Source organism: Cetorhinus maximus, chromosome 6 (assembly GCF_964194155.1).
Source record: "Cetorhinus maximus chromosome 6, sCetMax3.hap1.1, whole genome shotgun sequence".
In the NCBI taxonomy this organism is placed as follows: domain Eukaryota; kingdom Metazoa; phylum Chordata; class Chondrichthyes; order Lamniformes; family Cetorhinidae; genus Cetorhinus; species Cetorhinus maximus.
Genome location: NC_135884.1, coordinates 152,919,280 through 152,941,659, shown reverse-complemented (window position 1 = coordinate 152,941,659; position 22,380 = coordinate 152,919,280). Strand labels below are relative to the sequence as shown.

Sequence of the window (22,380 nt, the reverse complement as noted above, 5' to 3'; positions counted from 1 at the left end):
TTCATGCCTTCCCTATAGGAATAGTGTGAAAACATCTGTAAGCAATACTCTGCATGTCACTTGGAAAACCGCACTTTAATTCCCCAACGGAGGGCCCTTCTTTTCTTGTGGAGATGGCGGAGTGGCAGCAATGTCACTGGACTAGTACTCTAGTGACCCAAACTAATGCTCATGGGGCACAGGTTCAAATCCCACTCTGGCAGGTGGTGCAACTTTAAAAAAACAATCAGTTAATAAACCTGAAATGCAAAGCTATTCATGACTGTGCCAATTAGGAGTTGATTGTTGTTAAAAACCCATCAGGTTCACTAATGCTAATTTAGGGAAGGAAACCCCTTACCTTGACTGGCCGACATGTTACAGCAATGTGGCTGACTGTTAACTGCCCTCGGGAATGGTCCATCAAGCCAATCAGTTCAAGGGCAATTAGGATCTTGCCAGCAACCCCCACCTCTGATAAAAATTATCCCACAATAAAATATAACCCTTCCCAACCCTGGGACTGCCCTGCTGAGACGAAAGGTCAGATCAAAATAACATACCTCATCCCTCCTCAATCAAAATAACATACCTCCTCAACCACCTCCCTGCTCCACTGCAACCCTGCCCCTGCCCCTGCCCCCGCCCCCACCCCCACCCCAACCCCACCCCTGCCCCCAACTACCATTCTGTAGTTCGATACATTGAGTAATGAAACCAAACCATGCGGCTTATCTGCATGCAATGTTCTTTATTGTATTGCAAGCCAAAGTTAATGAATCTGGATGTTTGCCTCTCATCTTTATAATTGTGATGAATTTGGTCCTTCAGAATAGATGTTACAATGAGGTGATGAGCATTGCTGTTCGACGCAGAGATTAAGGATTATGAAATAAAGGCAGGTTAAGATGGGGTTAAGGTACAGGTCAACCATGATCCATTTGAATAGTGGAACAGGTTCAAGGGGCTGAATGGCCTCCTTCCATTCCGGCATTCCTCTGCTGTATCAACTAATAATCCAGTTAAATTTCATAGCTTCACTCCCTTCCTCCACCCACCGCTCCCCCTCCCACCCCCTCCCCCCAAAAAAAAAGCACATCTCTCTTTTGCTTTAATAATCTGAGATCTCCCTGCAAGGGTCTGATCCATAAAGCTCAGCCAACATGTGAAACCGGGGCCCCCAGTCGTTCAGGAAGTCGTAATCCTGCTCGGAGTCAATGGAGGAGACGTCCAGGGTGCTCAGCGAATCAGCGACTGAATCGGCACCCTCATAGCCGTAGACGTGGAGCGTGTCATAGGGCAGTCCATCCCTGTCACCGTCCGCTTCATCCTTCTTCATCTTGACCACTGTGCCCATGTCATTGTTGGGCTTTCTGACCTGGGCGTAAACCGGGGGGCAGTTCACGGCTTTTGGCAGCCGCGGCCCATTTGTCCGGAGGGAGTTCAGCACCGTAATGTCGAAGCTGTTGGTGTCCATTTCTCCGCCCCCTTCTTCGTCGTATCTCACCAGCTGCTCTCGTATCTCTCCCGGGGGTTTCACCAGGCCCACGAAGGCATTCTTCTTCTGCATTTTCTGATGGACAATCAGCACGGCCAGGACTGAGATTAGAGAAAGAAAACAAGTAATGCATTTTGGAAGGAAGGGCAAGAAGAGGAAATGTACTGCAACAACTTGCATTTATATAGCAGCTCATAACAGAAGGAACACAGAAAACAGGAGCAGGAGTAGGTCACTCGGCCCTTCGAGCCTGCTCCGCCATTCACTATGATCATGGCTGATCCTCTATCTCAGTGCCGTACTCCAGCACTCTCCCCACACTCCTTGATGACTTTAGAGTCTAGAAATCTATCAATTTCCTTCTTACATGTATTCAGTGACTTGGCCTCCACAGCTCTCTGTGGTAGAGAATTCCACAGGTTCACCATCCTTTGAATGAAGATGTTTCTCCTCATCTCAGTCCTAAATGGTTTACCCCATATCCTGAGACTGTGACCCCTTGTTCCAGACCCCCCAGCCACAGGAAACATCATCCCTGCATCCTGTCTATCCCTGTTAGAATTTTATATGTTTCAATGAGATCCTCTCATTCTTCTAAACTCCAGTGAGTACAGGCCTAGTCGGCCCAATCTCTCCTCATACAACAATCCTGCCATTCCAGGAATCAGTCTGGTGAACTTTTGCTGCATTCCGTCTATGGCAAGTATATCCTTTCTTAAGCAAGGAGACAAAAACTGCACACAATACTCCAAGTGTGGTCTCACCAAGGCTCTGTACAGCTGCAGTAAGACATCCTTGCTCCTGTACTCTAACCCTCGTTCAATGAAAGCCAACATACCAGGTGCCTTCTTAAGTGCTTGCTGCACCTGCATACTTGCTTTCAGTGATAACTTCATACTTATCCACGTTATCCTACATCTGCCATGTATTTACCCACTCACACAACCTGTCTAAATCACCTTGAAGCCTCTTAACACCCTTCTCATTGCTCACATTCCCACCAAATCTCATGTCATCAGCAAACTTGGAAATATTACATTTAGTTCCTCATCCAAATCATTGATATATATTGTGAATAGCTGGGGCCCAAGTACTAATCATCTGCTACTCTGAAAAGGACCCATTTATTCCCACTCTCTGTTTCCTGTCTGCTAACCAATTCTCAATCCATGCCAATATATGAACCCCAATCCCATGTGCTTTAATTTTACACACTAACCTCTTATGTGGGACTTTATCAAAAGCTTTCTGAAAATCCAAATATACCACATCCACTGGCTTATCTATTCTGCTAGTTACATCCTCAAAAAACTCCAGTAGGTTTGTCAAACATGATTTCCCTTTCATAAATCCATGCTGATTTTGTCTAATCCCATTGATATTTTCTAAGTGTCCTGTTATCACATCCTTTATAATTGACTCTAGCATTTTCCCTAGTACTGATGTTAGGCTAACTGGTCTGTAATTCACTGTTTTCTTCCTCCCTCCTTTTTTAAACAGAGGGGTTACATTTACATTACCCTCCAATCTGCCAGGACTGTTCCATAATCTACAGAATTTTGGAAGATGACAACCAACGCATCCACTATTTCCATGGCCACTTCCTTTTGCACCCTGGGATGTAGATTATCGGGCCCTCAGGATTTATTGGCTTTCAGTCCCATTAATTTCTCCAGCACTTTTGTTTTAGTAATACTAATTTCCTTCATTTCCTCCTTCGCACTAGACCCCTGGTTCCCTAGTATTTCTGGGAAGTCACTTGTGTCTTCCTCAAAGAAGACAGAACTGAAGTAGTTGTTTAATTGCTGTGCCATTTCCTTGTTCTCTATTATAAATTCTCCTGTTTCAGACTGTAAGGGGCCTACATTTGTCTTCACTAATCTTTTTTCTTTTTACATACTTATGGAAGCTTTTACAGTCTGCTTTTATGTTCCTTGCAAGTTTACCCTCATACTCTATTTTTCCCCTCAATCAATCTCTTTGTCCTTCTTTGCTGAATTCTAAACTGCTCCCAATCCTCAGGCTTGCTACTTTTTCTAGCAACTTTATATGGCTCCTCTTTGGATCTAATATTATCCTTAATTTCTTTTGTTAGCCGTGGTTGGGCCACTTTTCCTGTTGTGTTTTTGTGCCAGAAAGGAATGTATAACTGTTGCAATTCATACATTCATTCCTTAAATATTAGCCATTGTCTATCCACTGTCATGCCTTTTAATGAACTAAGAGCTATACAGCACTTTGGGATATCTTGAGGTTGTGAAAGGATCTACATAAATGCAAACCTTTCTTTAACAACTATTGCTTCAGATGATTCACTTCACTAAGTGTTGTGTATTCGCCGATTTGTTCTATATTTTATATATCTCTGAGCCATGCAAAGATGACACTTGTTTTTAAGTCTGTAGCAGGTTTATTGACAGTGCTTTAAAATATCTCTGTAATCACAAAATGTTTGTCGCCATTCTTAGCCTACCTCTAGCTTCTTGGTCTTTCTCTTTACTCAAGCGCTGGGTCATCACCCAGGCTTAAACAATCAAGCACAGTGAGAACAGATCAGTTATCAGACTAACATGGTTGAACACAGAATAATTAAACCACTGAACACTGCATTAACCAGTTTACTTTGATGTGAAGCTTTCCTTTTGCTGTGTCACCAACATGAAAATTAGATGTGGGAAGAGGAGAGAGTGGGAAAAATGGCAGAAGGTCTAAGTGGCATGGCTGATCAAACTGACTCACCTATAGCAATGATGATACAAAGGAAGACAATCAGCAGGACGGTGACTGTTACTCCCGAGGTGAGTGGAGCAAAGTGCCGGCAGTTAATCGGCTTTCTATCTCGGTCGCACGAGCACACGTTTATTTCCAGGGTATCGTTGCTGCTCAGGGATGGATGCCCATTGTCGGAGATGATGATCGGCACCAAGAACTTGCTGACCTCATTTTGATCAAAGCCTGCCTGCTTAATGGTGATGTTGGCAGTGTTATCTAGGGAGGAATGAAGGGAATACAAAAAGAGCGTGTGTGAGAGAGAGAGAGAGAGAGAGACAGAACAAAATAAAGATACAGAAGATGGATGTGGGCTCCTCCCCAATGACCTGTGCCATTGGCATCATTCTTCCATCTCACAACAAGGCTTCCATCATATTCCATAGAGAACGTACAGAGTAGGTTTATCCTTTGCAAATTTTTCCTTTGTAAATTCCCGTACTATTGGATCTGCTTGCCCCACCCTTCACTCCAGATCATAACTCATTGCTGAAAAATATTCTTCATGGATGAGAGAATTCAATTAATGTGGAGAGACTGGAGAAGCCGGGATTGTTCTCCTTAGAGCAGAGAAGGTCAAGGGGAGATTTGATAGAGGTGTCCAAAATGATATGGGGTTTTGATAGAGATTGGATAAGGTTTCGATAGAGAAGAACTGCAGTGGCAGGAGGGTCGGTAACCAGAGGGTACAGATTGGAAAGAGTTAGCAAAAGAACATGAGGGAAGAGGAGGAGAATATTTTTATGCAATTATGTGTAATGATCTGGAATACGCTGAAAGGGCAGAGGAGGTGGATTCAATCGTCACTTTTAAATATTTGCAAAAGGAAAATTTGCAGGGCTTTGTGGAAAAAGCAGGGAGAGTGTGAGCAGAGCTGTGATACTCAAATGGCCTCCTCCTGTACTGCATGACTCTCTATAAACATCTTTGTGGTCCAGGGATGCCATCAATAATGCTGCCTGGCAACGTCACTCGCAGTTATCAAACAAAAATTAACACCAAGGCGAAAAAGGAGGTGTGGGGAGTGGTGGAGTGTGAAGGGGATGGAGGATGACTTAAACCATGGTCAAAAAGTTGGTTTTAAGGAATGTCTTAAAAGTGGAACCACGTCAACCAACATTCACTCCTTCCACCACCGACGAACAGTAGCGGCAGTGTGTACCATCTACAAGATGCACTGCAGCAACTCACCAACCTCCTTCGAAAGCACCTTCCAAACCCATGGCCTCTACCTCCTAGAAGGACAAGGGCAGCAGATGCATGGGAACACCGCCACCTGCAAGTCCCCTCCAACCCACACACCATCCTGACTTGGACTTTATCAACGTTCCTACTGTCACTGTCAAAATCCTGGAACTCCTTCCCTAAAAGCGTTGTGGGAGCCCATGGACCAGACGGACTGCAGCGGTTCAGGAAGGAGGCTTAACACCCACCTTCTCAAGGGCGATTAAGGATGTGCAAGAAATGCTGGCCTAGCCACACTGCGACACCCACATTCTGTGGAAGAATAGAAAAGATGGCTGAATGGGTTCTCTGGTTATCAACTTCTGCCCAGGGAAACACTTTTGCCAAGACAACTCTATCATTCCCTCCCAATTTGAAGTCTTCTCTTAAATCTCCTTCTCTGGGAGATTGCTCATTGGAGAACAATCCCAGCTACACTGCTGATCACTAATGGGGGTGAATCTGTGCTATCTCATTACATTCTTTTTTCACTACTTTAACAAAGTTTTAACAAATCTCTTTATATTAAATGGTGAAAACTTCTAAAATCAGACAGCTGAATTTGTTCAACACCCATTCCACTGGCATTGCACAGTACAATTCCTAATCTTTTTCTCTTCGTATTACTCTAATGAATTCACTTACTGCCATTGTCCTTGACAGAGAAATTGCTGTCCTTCACTGCTATACTGAAGTGAAATCTGACGGTTGGAGTCATTTCATCGAGGTCGACAGCAGAGATGACCTGGATTACCTGGAAGAAATTAAAATCTATAAGGGGAGTGTTATATCCAGTGACACATGGTGTGATATAATATAACATATACTGTGTTATACCCAGTAACACATGATATGATATTATATAATATATACTGTGTTACATCCAGGAACAAAGGGTGTGATATTATATAATAAATACAGTGTTAGACCCTGTAACAGATGGTGTAATATCATATAATATATACTGTTATGACCACAGACGGTGTTAATTGCTGCGCAAACCAAATCCCAGAGGGAAACTTGGCTTATGGGCCACAGCCTTGATTTTGTTTTCTGATAAGATGAGGACAGACCGACCTCAGCAGTAAGAGGGTCCAGTAACACTTTTGGGTTTCTAAAAATTAAAAGTAAAAGTTTTATTAACAAAAATAAATGAAAACTTAAGTACACAAGACTACAGTTACACAATTAAGGTTAGTCTTACAAAACATTCCCCCAAAACTCTCTACTTGGTAATACTCACAAGTAACCATTTTCCAGGCAATACTCCCTTATAGATGTTTGAATATGAAATCCAGCAATATAACACAAGGCAAATGGCTGTTGTTTTAATAAAGGTGTACCACATAACCTCTACCCTCTTCCACTCTGTGGTGGAATCCACTTCAGAATAAAACTGCTTGCTGCAGCCCAAGACTTTTCTGGCTTGACTGGATGGGTGATTCAAATTGCATCCTCCCCCAGCCCAGAGCTTCAGCTATCTCAACAACTCAAACAGCTCCAGCTATCTCTAGGCATCTCTAGCTCACTCTCCAGCTCTATAGCTATCCACAATAATTCTAATATATCTTTTTTCCCTTTCATCTTTGTTCCATTGTTCTCACACACCTCTTTGTCACACAAACCCTTCCAAATATAATAACTTTCATGTTTCCATCTTGTCTTTGCTTTTGGGTCAATAAAATATCATATCCCCACTACTATTTACCTGTGGGACTCCTGCAAGATATAAACATGTTTCTTTTTCCATCTGACTCCCCTTTGATGTTCAAACAAACTCTCAACTTTTCTAAAAATGCAAATGTTAGATCTAACCTATTTACTTGTACCTCAACTTAGCACCTCTATTCTTTTCATATTTCCAAATCCCCAGACAACCTAACTCCTACCAAACTCTTGCCCAGCTTAATTAAATCATACACACCCAGCCTTCTTCACACACAGTATTCCCCCAAAATATAAAAAAATGAACATCCATCCTCACAATACAGTGGCATTATACCCAGTAACACACAGTGTGATATATAATATATGCAGTTTTACGTCCCAAAGACTGGCGGAGAGTATCAAACAGCATGTTCCAGCTGCTATTTGCAACAGGCAGTGTACAGACCGTACCCAACCAGTCCGTGCTTGCAAAACTCAAAACACAGAGCAGAAATTTACAGCCCTGTTGTGGGAGGGATGGGGCTGTAAAATGTGGCAAGCCGTCCTAAACTCTATTGACTTTGGCGGGACCGTAAAATCCACATGTCATAAAATTCCACCCACAGTGTCCGACATTAGATGTGATTCCACGATTGGACAACATTTGCTAAATAATCCTCAGGGTGCTAAGAATTACACTGACAACCAATTTAAGATTGTCATTTGGGCTTGCAGTATGGTGCATTTGTGTGTACTGGAAGCTGCATATATTAATGCACGGGGCCCTGTTCTTTGCAGACAGGAAGAACATGTACACACATTGCGCTTATTATAGCTAAACAAAATAAGTGATAGCCATTTGCTGGTTCATTCCTCAGGAAATGCCTTAATCCATCAGGGTCAAGCTGCCTGGTTTAAATTTCAAACAATGCTTGGCAGTTTACTGTCAGTTACTATCACTGGTGCATTCTCCATGGCAATGCCACTTTCCAACCAATTAGCACTCTCTTCTCATACAGTATAAATTGTTGTTTTCCCCTTGGTATTCTTGCAAAGTGTCTTGATGAGTGCAAGACAAAAAGCTTAGACATGTCTCTTTCTCAGCAATACTCAAGTTCTGTACTACCAGACAACTATATGCAGTTTTATATCCAGTAGTACATGGAATGATGTTGTATAATATATACAGAGGCATTATATGCAGGAATACATGGGCACAAATCTTCTGATCAGCGTCAGAGACGCTGTGTCCGACACTGGTCAGTCGGAAAACTGACCAGTTACCTGGTTATGTTTAAAAAACATCCGACTTTCGATGCAGCATCCTGAAGAACTCACTCTGTGCACAAATCTAAGCAGAGGCCCACGAGGAGAATCAGCACAAAGACACACCCCCTTTTTACAGCGCTATATGTAAAGTATGGTAAGTTTAAATGTTCAGTGTGAATGTTAGTGAATGGGTTAATGTTCATGAATGGGTAGGGTGGAAGGGTGGGTAGATGGGTGAGGTGGCAGGTGGGTAGGGTGGCGGGTGGGTAGGGTGGCGGGTGGGTAGGGTGGCGGGTGGGTAGGGTGGCAGGTGGGTGAGGTGGAAGGTGGGTAGGGTGGCAGGTGGGTAGGGTGGCAGGTGGGTAGGGTGGCAGGTGGGTAGGGTGGCAGGTGGGTGAGGTGGCAGGTGGGTGAGGTGGCAGGTGGGTAGGGTGGCAGGTGGGTGAGATGGAAGGTGGGTGAGGTGGCAGGTGGGTGAGGTGGCAGGTGGGTGAGGTGGCAGGTGGGTGAGGTGGCAGGTGGGTGAGGTGGCAGGTAGATGAGGTGGCAGGTGGGTAGGGTGGCAGATGGGTGAGGTGGCAGGTGGGTGAGGTGGCAGGTGGGTGAGGTGGCAGGTGGGTAGGGTGGCAGGTGGGTAGGGTGGCAGGTGGGTGATGGGGGTAGGCTGGGTAGTGAGTAGGTGGGTCAGGAAGAGTAGTCAGTTTGGGAGATAGTTAGGTTGGGTTGGGGTTAGTCGGGTGGTGGGGGTTAATCAGGTTGGGTCAGGGGACTAGTCAGGGTGTTTGGGGGTAAGGGGGCAGTTGGGCATGTTGGGGGGTAGTCAAGGGGTAAAGGGGGAGTTGAAGGAGGTCAGGTGTATAGTTAACCAGGAGTTAGATTAGAATTTTTCTGCCTAATATTTTCCGGGTACCGATTCAGGTGAATAAATCAGGACTGTCTGAAGTCTCTGCCTCTAACTCGGGGTTGGAGACCTTCTCGGAGGGCCCCGGGGAGAAGAGGAATTGCCCATCAGAAGTTGAAATTTCCCAGGCAGTTTCCTTGGTAGTTAGTGTGTCAGCGTCTTGGGTCACATGATCTCGGGTGATCCGGAGACCAGAAGATCTGGGCCATGGTGTGGTAATGTATAATATGTACAGAGGCATGAAATCCAGTAATGGGGGGAGGCAGTGGCATGGTGGTAATGTCACTAGTAATCCAGAGGCCAAGGCCAATGATCTGGGGACATGGGTTCAATACCCACCATAGCAGTTCATGGAATTTAAATTCAGATAATAAATCTGGAATTGAAAGCTAGTCTCAGTAGTGGTGACCATGAAACGATCATTGATTGTTGGACAAGCCCATCTGGTTCACTAATGCCCTTTAGGGAATGAAATCTGCCATCCTTACCTGGTCTGGTCTACATGTGATTACAGACCCACAACAAGGTGGTTGACTCTCAACAGCCTTCTTAAATGGCCGAGCACGTGACTTATTTCAAAGGCAATTAGGGATGGGCAACTATTTCTGACCAAGCCAGTGTTGCCCACATCCCGTGAAAGGATAAGTCATAAGTTATGGATTCATACCTAGCACAAAGGAAGATGGTCGTGGTTGTTGGAGGTCCATCATTTCAGTTCCAGGATATGACTGCAGGAACTCCTCAGAGTAGTGTCCTAGACCCATCCATCATCAGCTGCTTCATCAATGACCTTCCTTCCACCATAAGGTCAGGAGTGGGGATGTTCGCTGATGGTTGCACAATGTTCAACACCATTCACGACTCCTCAGATACTGAAGCAGTCCATGTCCAAATGCAGAAAGACCTGGACAATATCCAGGCTTGGGCTGACAAGTGGCAAGTAACATTCGCACCACATAAGTGCCAGGCAATGACGATCTCCAACAAGAGAGAACCTAACCATTGCCCTTGACATTCAATCGCATTAAAATCCCTGAATTTCCCACTATCAACATCCTGGGGGTTACCATTGACCAGAAACTGTAGACATATAAATATTGTGGCTACAAGAGCAGGTCAGAGGCTAGGAATCAATGACAAGTAACTCACCTCCTGACTCCCCAAACCCTGTTCAACATCTACAAGGCACAAGTCAGGAATGTGATGGAATACTCTCCGCTTGCCTGGATGAGTGCAGCTCCCACAACACTCAAGAAGTTTGACACCATCCAAGACAACCATCTACAGGAACTCACAAAGGCTCCTTCGACAGCACCTTCCAAACCCATGACCACTACCATCTAGAAGGACAAGGGCAGCAGAAAGATGAGAACACCACCACCTGGAAGTTTCCCTCCAAGACACTCACCATCCTGACTTGGAAATATATCACCATTCCTTCACTGTCACTGGGTCAAGATCCTGGAACTCCCTCCCTAACGCACTGTGGTTGTATCTACACCACATGGACTGCAGCAGTTCAAGAAGACAGCTCTCCACCACCTTCTCAAGGGCAATTAGGGATGGACAATAAGCGCTGGCCTTGGTAGCAATGCTCACATCCCGTGAAAGAATTTTAAAAAATGTCCAGTAACATACGGTCTGTTATTTTATAATACATACAGTGTTATACCTAGTAGCTAACAGCGTGTTGGTATATAAGATATAGAGGAGTGTTATACTCAGTAATGCATCTGGGTCATTCTGTCTTTGTGCAAGTCTAAAACGAATTATAGAGTATCAACCTGTTTTACATTTTTCTATTTTTATTTCCATTGAGGATAGGGAGAGAGGGAAAGACAAAGAGAGAGAGAAAGAGAGAGACAAAGTTACAGAGAGAGTCAGTTAAACATATAGTGAGACAGACATAGGGAGACAGAAAGGGAGAGAGGAGAGGGAGACAGAGAAAGAGGGGGAGAGAGAGAGAGGTGAATGTATTTGTGTGTGTTTGAGAGAGAGAGAGACATGAGGGAGTACAAGGTGTTAAGAGATATATAGTGAGTGAGAGAGAGAGAGAGAGAGAGGGAAGAAGGGCAGTGTGTCCTTGCAGATATACCATTATTCCAATTAACTGAATAAACTGCACTCACTGTTCCAGCTACATCGTCTTCACAGACATGAGGATTATAATTTTCAGCCAAAGTTGGAGCGTTATCATTTTTATCCAACACTTTAATCGTTACTTGAGCAATGGATGTGGAATCTGTAAAACAAGAAATGGAATAACGATAATACAAGAGCAAAGGCTGACAGGTTTTGAAACATAAAACCCCTGTAAAGTCTACACTCTCATTTTACAGACGCAGACTGAGCTGATGGGTGTTTCTGTTATTGTGAACTAAAGAAGGTGAATGATGAGAAACGGGCAATGTGCGAGCTTTGCAGTAGGAGAGAGATTATGGGTCCCAAGTCCACATCCAGTGTAGAGCTCCATTCACGTGACCAGGAGGTGTGACACAACCAACACTTACACCCAATCCCTTGTAAACGAGCATGTAAAAAAAAGTAAAGATTTCGTTTATATGGTTTAGGGAGGGAATTCCAGAGCTCAGGGCCCAGGCAGCTGTAGGTATATAGTCAAGGTGGAGATATGTAAATCAGAGCTACTCAAGGAACGGAGAGATTTCAGAGGTTTGGGGATGGAGGAGATTGCAGGGCTTGGGAGGGTTGAGGCCTGAAAAGCAGGTCGAGAATTTTGAAATCACGGCTTGTTGGACTGGGCCTCAATGTCATTCAGCGAGCACAGGGACGAGGGATGAACAGGAATTGATGTGAGTTGGAATGCCAGCGGCCAAGTTTTGGACGAGTTGAAGGTTACAGAGGGTGCAAGGTGGGAAGCTGATAGGAGAATATTGCAATAATTGAGTCTGGAGGTAATAAAGCCTGAATGAAGGTTTTAGCAGCAGATGAGTTGAGGCAGGAGTGGAGACTTACTGCTTTTACCGACTTCATGGGCTTCCACTGTGATGTTGTGCCAGGCAATAACTTCTCGATCCAGCTTCACTCTTGTTGTAATAATTCCATCGTCTTTCCCAATTTTAAAATGTTTCGCCCCATCTCTTAATGAATAGCTGGAAGAACAGAATGCATGTTAGAACAGCAAGTAATCACAATGCTGGACACAAAATGTTTATTTAACTACCATCAATTATTCTTGAACTTTTGAAATTACATATTTCATAGACAATAACATTAGGCATTAGGAGTACAAGTAGGAATTATACAACAACAGATACCCGGGAGTGAGTTACAGACTGGAATCTAATCGAGGGGTTTGGGGTGGTTTATATATAGAATAACAGATACCCAGGAGTGAGTTACAGACTGGAATCTAATCGAGGGGTTCGGGGTCGTTTATATATAAAATAACAGATACCCGGGAGCGAGTTACAGACTGGAATCTAATCGAGGCGTTCGGGGGGTTTATTTATAGAATAACAAATACCCAGGAGTGAGTTACAGACTGGAATCTAATCGAGGGGTTTGGGGGGTTTATTTATAGAATAACAGATACCAGGGAGTGAGGTACAGACTGGAATCTAATCGAGGGGTTCGGGATGGTTTATATATAGAATAACAGATACCCGAGAGTGAGTTACAGACTGGATTCTAATCGAGGGATTTGGGTGGTTTATATATAGAATAACCGATACCCGGGAGTGAGTTACAGACTGGAATCTAATCGAGGGGTTTGGGGGGTTTATATATAGAATAACAGATACCCGGGAGTGAGTTGCAGACTGGAATCTAATTGAGGGGTTTGGGGGGTTTATATATAGAACAACAGATACCCGGGAGTGAGTTCCAGACTGGAATCTAATCGAGGGTTTCGGGGTGGTTTATATATAGAATAACAGATACCCGGGAGTGAGTTACAGACTGGAATCTAATTGAGGAGTTCGGGGTGGTTTATATATAGAATAACAGATACCCGGGAGTGAGTTACAGACTGGATTCTAATCGAGGGGTTCGGGGGGTTTATATACAGAATAACAGATACTCGGGAGTGAGTTACAGACTGGATTCTAATCGAGGGGATTGTGGTGGTTTATATATAGAATAACAGATACCCGGGAGTGAGTTACAGACTGGATTCTAATCGAGGGGTTTGGGGGGTTTATATATAGAATAACCGATACCCGGGAGTGAGTTACAGACTGGAATCTAATCGAGGGGTTTGGGGGGTTTATATATAGAATAACAGATACCCGGGAGTGAGTTGCAGACTGGAATCTAATTGAGGGGTTTGGGGGGTTTATATATAGAACAACAGATACCTGGGAGTGAGTTACAGACTGGAATCTAATCGAGGGGTTCGGGGTGATTTATATATAGAATAACAGATACCCGGGAGTGAGTTACAGACTGGAATCTAATCGAGGGGTTCGGGGTGGTTTATATATAGAATAACAGATACCCGGGAGTGAGTTACAGATTGGAATCTAATCGTGGGTTCGGGGGGGGGTTTATATATAGAATAACAGATACCCGGGAGCGAGTTACAGACTGGAATCTAATCGAGGGGTTCGGGGGGGTTTATATATAGAATAACAGATACCCGGGAGTGAGTTACAGACTGGAATCTAATCGAGGGGTTCGGGGGGGTTTATATATAGAATAACAGATACCTTGGAGTGAGGTACAGACTGGAATCTAATCGAGGGGTTCGGGGGGGTTTATATATAGAATAACAGATACCCGGGAGTGAGTTACAGACTGGAATCTAATCGAGGGGTTCAGGGTGGTTTATATATAGAATAACAGATACCTGGGAGTGAGTTACAGACTGGAATCTAATCGAGGGGCTCGGGGTGGTTTATATATAGAATAACATACCTGGGTGTGAGTTACAGACTGGATTCTAATCGAGGGGTTCGGGGTGGTTTATATATAGAATAACAGATACCCGGGATTGAGTTACAGACTGGAATCTAATCGAGGGGTTCGGGGTGGTTTATATATAGAATAACAGATACCCGGGAGTGAGTTACAGACTGGATTCTAATCGAGGGGATCGGGGGGGTTTATATATAGAATAACAGATACCCGGGAGCGAGTTACAGACTGGAATCTAATCGAGGGGTTCAGGGTGGTTTATGTATAGAATAACAGATACCCGGGAGTGAGTTACAGACTGGAATCTAATCGAGGGGTGCGGGGGGGTGGTTTATATATACAATAACAGATACCCGGGAGTGAGTTACAGACTGGAATCTAATCGAGGGGTTCAGGGGGGTTTATATATAGAATAACAGATACCCGGGAGTGAGTTACAGACTGGAATCTAATCGAGGGGTTCAGGGGGGTTTATATATAGAATAACAGATACCCGGGAGTGAGTTACAGACTGGAATCTAATCGAGGGGTTCAGGGTGGTTTATGTATAGAATAACAGATACCCGGGAGTGAGTTACAGACTGGAATCTAATCGAGGGGTTCAGGGGGGTTTATATATAGAATAACAGATACCCAGGAGTGAGTTACAGACTGGAATCTAATCGGGGGATTGTGGTGGTTTATATATAGAATAACAGATACCCGGGAGTGAGTTACAGACTGGATTCTAATCGAGGGGATTGGGGTGGTTTATATATAGAATAACAGATACCCGGGAGTGAATTACAGACTGGAATCTAATCGAGGGGTTTGGGGGGTTTATATATAGAATAACAGATACACGGGAGTGAGTTACAGACTGGATTCTAATCGAGGGGTTCGGGATGGTTTATATATAGAATAACTGATACCCGGGAGTGAGTTACAGACTGGAATCTAATCGAGGGGTTCGGGGTGGTTTATATATAGAATAACAGATACCCGGGAGTGAGTTACAGATTGGAATCTAATCGAGGGGTTCGGGGGGGGTTTATATATAGAATAACAGATACCCGGGAGCGAGTTACAGACTGGAATCTAATCGAGGGGTTCGGGGTGGTTTATATATAGAATAACAGATACCTTGGAGTGAGGTACAGACTGGAATCTAATCGAGGGGTTCGGGGGGGTTTATATATAGAATAACAGATACCCGGGATTGAGTTACAGACTGGAATCTAATCGAGGGGTTCGGGGGGGTTTATATATAGAATAACAGATACCCGGGAGTGAATTACAGACTGGATTCTAATCGAGGGGTTCGGCGGGGTTTATATATAGAATAACAGATACCCGGGAGTGAGTTACAGACTGGATTCTAATGGAGGGGTTCGGGGGTTTTATATATAGAATAACAGATACCCGGGAGTGAGTTACAGACTGGATTCTAATCGAGGGGATCGGGGGGGTTTATATATAGAATAACAGATACCCGGGAGTGAGTTACAGACTGGAATCTAATCGAGGGGTTCAGGGTGGTTTATGTATAGAATAACAGATACCCGGGAGTGAGTTACAGACTGGAATCTAATCGAGGGGTTCAGGGTGGTTTATGTATAGAATAACAGATACCCGGGAGTGAGTTACAGACTGGAATCTAATCGAGGGGTGCGGGGGGGAGTTTATATATAGAATAACAGATACCCGGGAGTGAGTTACAGACTGGAATCTAATCGAGGGGTTCAGGGGGGTTTATATATAGAATAACAGATACCCGGGAGTGAGTTACAGACTGGAATCTAATCGAGGGGCTCGGGGGGGTTGTGAGAGTGCTGCTGACTAATTCCAGAATTCTCTGTTTTCATTTCAGATTTCCAGCATCCGCAGTTTGATTTTATTTCCGTTTAATTTACTTTCCGTGTGTATCCATGTGGATTGATTACATTTGAGCTCTTACCCGATTTTATTTTTTGTCTGGTCAGGGTCCTTTGCCAAAACCGTCCCCACCGATGTGCCAGCGGGAAGGTTCTCGGAGACACGAAAGGTGTAGTGGTCTCGGCTGAACAATGGAGGCTCATCCACATCTAGTACGTCAAATATGATGACCGTCTTGGTCTTGTACTTCCGCCCCTTCACGAGTGTGGGATTCTCTGCTTCCACTTCGAGCCGGTGCAATCGCTGCAGCTCAAAGTCCAGGGGCTGATAGAATATAAAGCAGAGAGTGACTAGCGGAATAAATTGCAGCACTGGTTTACCAGTCGGTAGAAGCAAACTCAGAAGATGAGGAACAATTCAAAATGCTAATGCAGATGGCATGGAAGTTCTCCAGGCCAGAGGGAGACACACGTCAGACAAGGGTGTAAAAGAAGAGAATTGGGGACACGTTTCTTTTTTTGTGGGCTGAGGGGAAATTCAGATGAGAGGAATGTTAATGATGCGAAATGGAAGGGTCTCTCGTGCTTTTTGTACCCAATGTTGATATCAAACATCTCAGGACATCAATGGTACAGGTGAAACGCACAGTAAAGCTTCCTCTACACTATCCCACCAAACATTCCCAGGCCTGGATGAGTGCAGCTCCAACAACACTCAAGAACATCATCCAGGACAAAGCAGCCCGCTTGATTGGCACCTCATCCACCACCTTCCTCATTCACTCCCTCCACCACCGACGCACAGTGACAGCAGTGTGTGTAATAATAATCGTATTTTGTTCAAGAAACGTGTAAAATTAAAGCGCATGGGATTGGGGGTAGTGTATTGAGATGGATAGAAAACTGGTTGGCAGACAGGAAACAACGAGTAGGAATAAACGGGTCTTTTTCCGAATGGTAGGCAGTGACTAGTGGGGTACCACAGGGATCGGTGCTGGGACCCCAGTTATTCAAAATATATATGAATGACTTAGATGAGGGGATTAAATGTAATATCTTCAAATTTGCAGATGACACAAAGCTGGGTGGGAGGGTGAGCTGTGAGGAGGATGCAGAGATGCTTCAGTGTGATTTGGACAAGCTGAGTGAGTGGGCAAATGCATGGCAGATGCAGTATAATGTGGATAAATGTGAGGTTATCCATTTTGGTAGCAAAAACAGGAAGGCAGATTATTATCTGAATGGCTATAAATTGAGAGAGGGGAATGTGCAACGAGACCTGGGTGTCCTTGTACACCAGTCGCTGAAGGTAAGCATGCAGGTGCAGCAGGCGGTAAAGAAGGCAAATGGTATGTTGGCCTTCATAGCCAGAGGATTCGAGTACAGGAACAGGGATGTCTTGCTGCAATTGTACAGGGCCTTGGTGAGACCACACCTGGAATATTGTGTGCAGTTTTGGTCTCCTTATCTGAGGAAGGATGTACTTGCTATAGAGGGAGCGCAGCAAAGGTTTACCCGACTGATTCCTGGGATGGTGGGACTGACATATGAGGAGAGATTGAGTCAATTAGGATTATATTCGCTGGAGTTCAGAAGAATGAGGGGGGATCTCATAGAAACCTATAAAATTCTAACAGGACTAGACAGGGTAGATGCAGGAAGGATGTTCCCAATGGTGGGGGAGTCCAGAACCAGGGGTCACAGTCTGAGGATACGGGGTAGACCATTTAGGACTGTGATGAGGAGAAATTTCTTCACCCAGAGAGCGGTGAGCCTGTGGAATTCGTTACCACCGAAAGTGGTTGAGACCAAAACATTGTATGTTTTCAAGAAGGAGTTAGATATAGCTCTTGGGGTGAAAGGGATCAAAGGGTATGGGGAGAAAGCGGGAGCAGGCTATTGAGTTGGATGATCAGCCATGATCATAATGTATGGCGGAGCAGGCTCGAAGGGCCGAATGGCCTACTCCTGTTCCTAGTTTCTATGTTTCTATGTTAAACGCATTCGCAAGCAAAATGTTGAATTGTAGTGAAACTTATATTAAAAAATTCACATATAGCCTAAGTAATCAGGTTAAAAACATAGTAACATGTAACAGTCATTTAGTATCAAAAATAGACAAACAAATTCAGAAGTAAAGAGGGGAATGGAGAACAGGATATTAAAAGAAGGAATGTTGAATTAGTGTTATATTAAAATTACAAACCAATACTCCATTTCCACATTACAGACACTGAACTACATATAGATTTCATCATTTAAGAACTTCATCAGGACCTGAACCATGTAAACTTTGGGGCTACATTAATACCTTTCCATCCTGCATCTTATGCGGGCGAATTTAGTCGATGTTCTGAGGTGCCTTGATTGCTCTGTGTGTGGTGGTGGTAATCAGTTCTGAAATTTGGTAGATCGCGTAAGGGATTTTCTGAGCTTAGTGCAAATATTAACTTCTCTGTTGGGTAGAGTTTCGAGCTTTGTGACATGATGGGCATTGTCATTCGTCTGGTACAGAGTGCCTAAGATCAATCTCAGTGTGTGTTTCCGTATCCTTTCAATCTGGGCGGTGTGTGCATGTGTAAACCAGGGTATCTTATGTGAACTGCATATTTGACCAAGGGACAGATGAAGCCAGTGTACATCAACAATAGGTTGTGGGCAGGGAGTCTGACAGGGACGAGGAATCTGAGGATGAACATCTGTTTAATTGATATTTTGGTGTCATGCTCCTCCAAGGTACTCACCATTCTGACTTGGAAATATATCACTGCTCCTTCATTGTCGCTGGGTCAAAATCCTGGAATTCCCTCCCTAACAGCACTGTGGGTGTACCTAAATCACAGGGACTGCAGCGGTTGAAGAAAGCAGCTCACCACCACCTTCTCGAGGGTAATCGGGGATAGGCAATAAACGTTGGCCCAGCCAGCGAAGCCCACATCCCATAAAATGAATAATTAAAAAAAAATACACTGCAGCAACTCTCCAAGCCTTTTTCAAAATTCTTTCATGGGATGTGGGTATTGCTGGCAAGGCCAGCATTTGTTGCCCATCCCTAATTTCCCTTGAACTGAGTGGCTTGCTAGACCTTTTCAGAAGGCAGTTAAGAGGCAACCACATTGCTGTGGGCCTGGAGTCACATATAGGACAGACCAAGTAAGGATGGCAGATTTCCTTCCCTAAATTAGCATTAGTGAACCAAGTGTGTTCTTATAACAATTGTTGATAGCTTAATGGTCATTATTACTGTAACTAGACTTTAATTCCAGATGTTTTTAAAATTAATTAATTCCACCAGCTGCCACGATGGGATTTGAACCTGTGGGCCCAGAGCCCAGAGGCCTTGGCCTCTGGATTACTAATCCAGTGACATTATCATTACACCTTCAACAGCACCTTCCAAACCTGTGATCCCTATCACCTAGGAGGATAAGGGTAGCAGACACATGGGAACACCGTCACCTGGAAGTTCCCCTCCAAGTCACTCACCACCCTGACTTGGAAATATATCGCCGTTCCTTCACTGTTGCTGGGTCAAAATCCTGGAACTCCCTCCCTAACAGCTTGTGGACTGCAGCGGTTCAAGAAGGCAGCTCGCAACCACCTTCTCAAGGGCAATTAAGGATGGGCAATTAATGGTGGCCTAGCCAGCGAAGCCCACATCCTGTGAAAGAATACAAAGTTCAGCTATATGTCAATTTACCTCCTTTATTGTTATAAGACCCTCTTGTGTGCGTGGATCTGTTTTAATACGAAACAAACTGTTGGGACTGACAATTGTGTACAATATTTTCGCATTCTCTCCTTCGTCCAGGTCCTCTGCTTTCACTCGCCCTATCGTAGCTCCAATCCTGGCAGCCTCTGATACAGAATAGTTGTACTGACCTGCAGATTTAATGAAATTCACATTCATATGGGGTGGGGGCTTCCTGGAAAAATAACAGTATGTTGACACATGACATTAATAATGTGCAAATTGGCCAGCAGTTCACAGGAATAAGCGATATTTCCTGAGTTGCAAAACTCCAGAATTTGCTGTGCATGCAACCTACGCACCTTCACAGTGCACTTCACATCAACCCCATCTCACCCTTAGCCTTCCAGGATTTGTTGGATTTGCCAATGATAATTGGCATCACGTTTTGTGCTTGACCACTGAAGACCTATTTCATCTCTCTTCTCAAAGCTGGTTAATTTGGTACGGGAATCCCTCAACAGGTAGTCATGGTGCTCATACATGGAGAGAGAACCAGAAAGATTGAGTCTAGATTCTCCAGAGTTTGGAAGAATGAAATGTGATCTCATTGGCCAGGATTTTTGCCCTCGTCGGGCGGGCTTGGCGGGGGTGAGAGGGAGCAGCCGCAGAGAAGCGACTACCACCCGTGATCGGGTCCCGAGCATGATTGCAATGCTGGGGGGCCAATTAAGGTCCGCCCAGTGTGAAAGGCGCACTGCGGCGCTCAGCGTTGCCTGGATCAGGGTAGGAGGAGGGTGAGCCTGTAAATTGGCGCATGCGCGGAATTGTGTGCAATGAAAGCTCCCTATGCTACAACGCTACCTTAGAGAGCTGAAGATTTAAAAAGTGAAAAAATAGAGAATTTTAAAATGTTAAAAAAGACACATGGGAACACCGTCATGGAACATGAGGTTTCCAACAGCAATTGAAAATTAAATTAAAATTTTAACATTTCATTCATAACATGTCCCTGCTCATGTGACAGAGTCACATGAGCAGGGACATGTTATGAATGAAATGTTAAAATTTTAATTTAATTTTCAATTGCTGTTGGAAACCTCATCCTGCCCGTGGATGAGGTTTCCTAAAACATCCAAAGGCCGCTCGGCCTTTTCACCTGCCCGCCAACCCTGCATGAGTGCGCGACGATGGATGTTGGGACGCTTGCCTGATGTCATTGTGCATCACTTCATGCTTGTTTTGGGCCGGGCGTGTGCCTGCCCCACGAGCGGAAAACTCTGCCCATCGAAACGTAAAACGTTCCTCGAGCATTTGACAGGATGGAACGCTGAGAGGCTGTTTCCTCCGGCCGGAGTGTCCAGAACCAGAGGTCATAATCTCAGGATAAGGGAAAGGCCGCTCAGCGACTGAGATGAAGGGAAATTCCTTCACTCAGGGGTTTGTGAATCTTTGGAATTCTCCACCCTCAGAGGTCTGTGGATTTCGGTTGTTGGTTATATTCAAGGCCAAGATTGACATGTTTGTGAACACCGAGTGAATCAAAGGATATGGGGGATAAGGCGGGAAGGTGGAGTTCAAGAAGATTGGTCATTATCTTGCTGAATGGTGGAGCAGGCTAGATGGGTGCAATATAACTTGCTTCCATCACTTACATTCCTTTGTGTTTATAACCCTTAAATTAAGTTGTGAGCTATATACCTGATATTATGGTAGCTTAAGATACATTTTGCAGCATTGATACAGTTAAGCAGAATGGCGAATTATACCAAGAAAATTCACAGTTATAATTGATACTGTTAGGAGCAACTAAACGTTATGGGCGAGATTTTCTGCATCTGCCCACCCGGTCCAGCCACAAGTGAGTGGGCTTCTGGCTGGGGCACAGCCTCACCCTCGATGGGGCAGGGAAACCCCGGCCTATACGTCCATATTTGGGTTTGACTGGAGGTGGAGGGGAAGAGCGCGAAGAACATACAATTAGAAAGGGAGGTGTTGAGCGAAATAAAGACCTTTGGCTATCTGAACCCGTTGGTAACAAAATTCTAGCTTTCAGCAGGACTTTTTACATCTTGTCAATTTTCTCCACTCAAGAAGGTGGGGACATAGAATAACATCAAGCCTGCAGAGCTGAAACAGTCCTTTCCGCTCAGTTGCTCTGTGTTTGCGCTAATGTTTTACACAAGCCTCTTTCCACTCTACTTCACCTCAGCCTATCAGTGTTGTTACAATCCCTGTGGAAACAGTCAGCTGTTTAGCATGCCTCAGCTATTCACACCACTTTTTGGATTCAGTCCCTTTTAGTTTTCTTGTACATCGCTTCCCTAAGAGCTTCTGAAATTCTATTATCCTTTTTATTGCCAAAGAGAACACTGATTTCTTTTGTAGAGAGCTCAGCTTAGTCCTAAACACACCAATAGTTTGATAACTGTGTCCTGCTCAGTACTTCTTTGTCTCTGCATCTGTTCTGACTGCCTTCTGCCTCCAGCTCTCCTTTGTATCTGCAGCTCTCCTTTATGTCTGCCAGCCATTCAGCTTCTGGTCTTAACTTGCTTCCTGTTGGTACTGCTTCCAGGTCAAGGTTTTCCAGGTGGCAGGGACCAATATTTCTTATTATACAAGAGGATTTCAATTGATCCCTTTACAGTTGATGCAAATTATTAAAAGCCCTTTT

General features: G+C 44.4%; 1 protein-coding gene across 3 annotated transcripts in view; it reads right to left on the bottom strand.

Annotated features, from left to right (window-relative positions):
- Positions 1-570: 570 nt before the first annotated feature.
- Positions 571-22,380, bottom strand: part of LOC144682227 (cadherin-5-like) — a 55,666-nt gene continuing 33,856 nt past the window's right edge. For all 3 annotated transcript variants that reach the window (XM_078544652.1, XM_078544651.1, XM_078544650.1), the window contains exons 6-13: positions 19,716-19,897; positions 16,099-16,340; positions 12,261-12,397; positions 11,417-11,529; positions 6,116-6,224; positions 4,217-4,465; positions 644-1,578; positions 571-603 (exon numbers count right to left, since the gene is read on the bottom strand). In XM_078544652.1, coding sequence (XP_078400778.1) covers positions 1,091-1,578; positions 4,217-4,465; positions 6,116-6,224; positions 11,417-11,529; positions 12,261-12,397; positions 16,099-16,340; positions 19,716-19,897 — 1,520 coding nt within the window. In that variant the 3' untranslated portion in view covers positions 571-603; positions 644-1,090. The remainder of the gene's footprint in view (positions 604-643; positions 1,579-4,216; positions 4,466-6,115; positions 6,225-11,416; positions 11,530-12,260; positions 12,398-16,098; positions 16,341-19,715; positions 19,898-22,380) is intronic.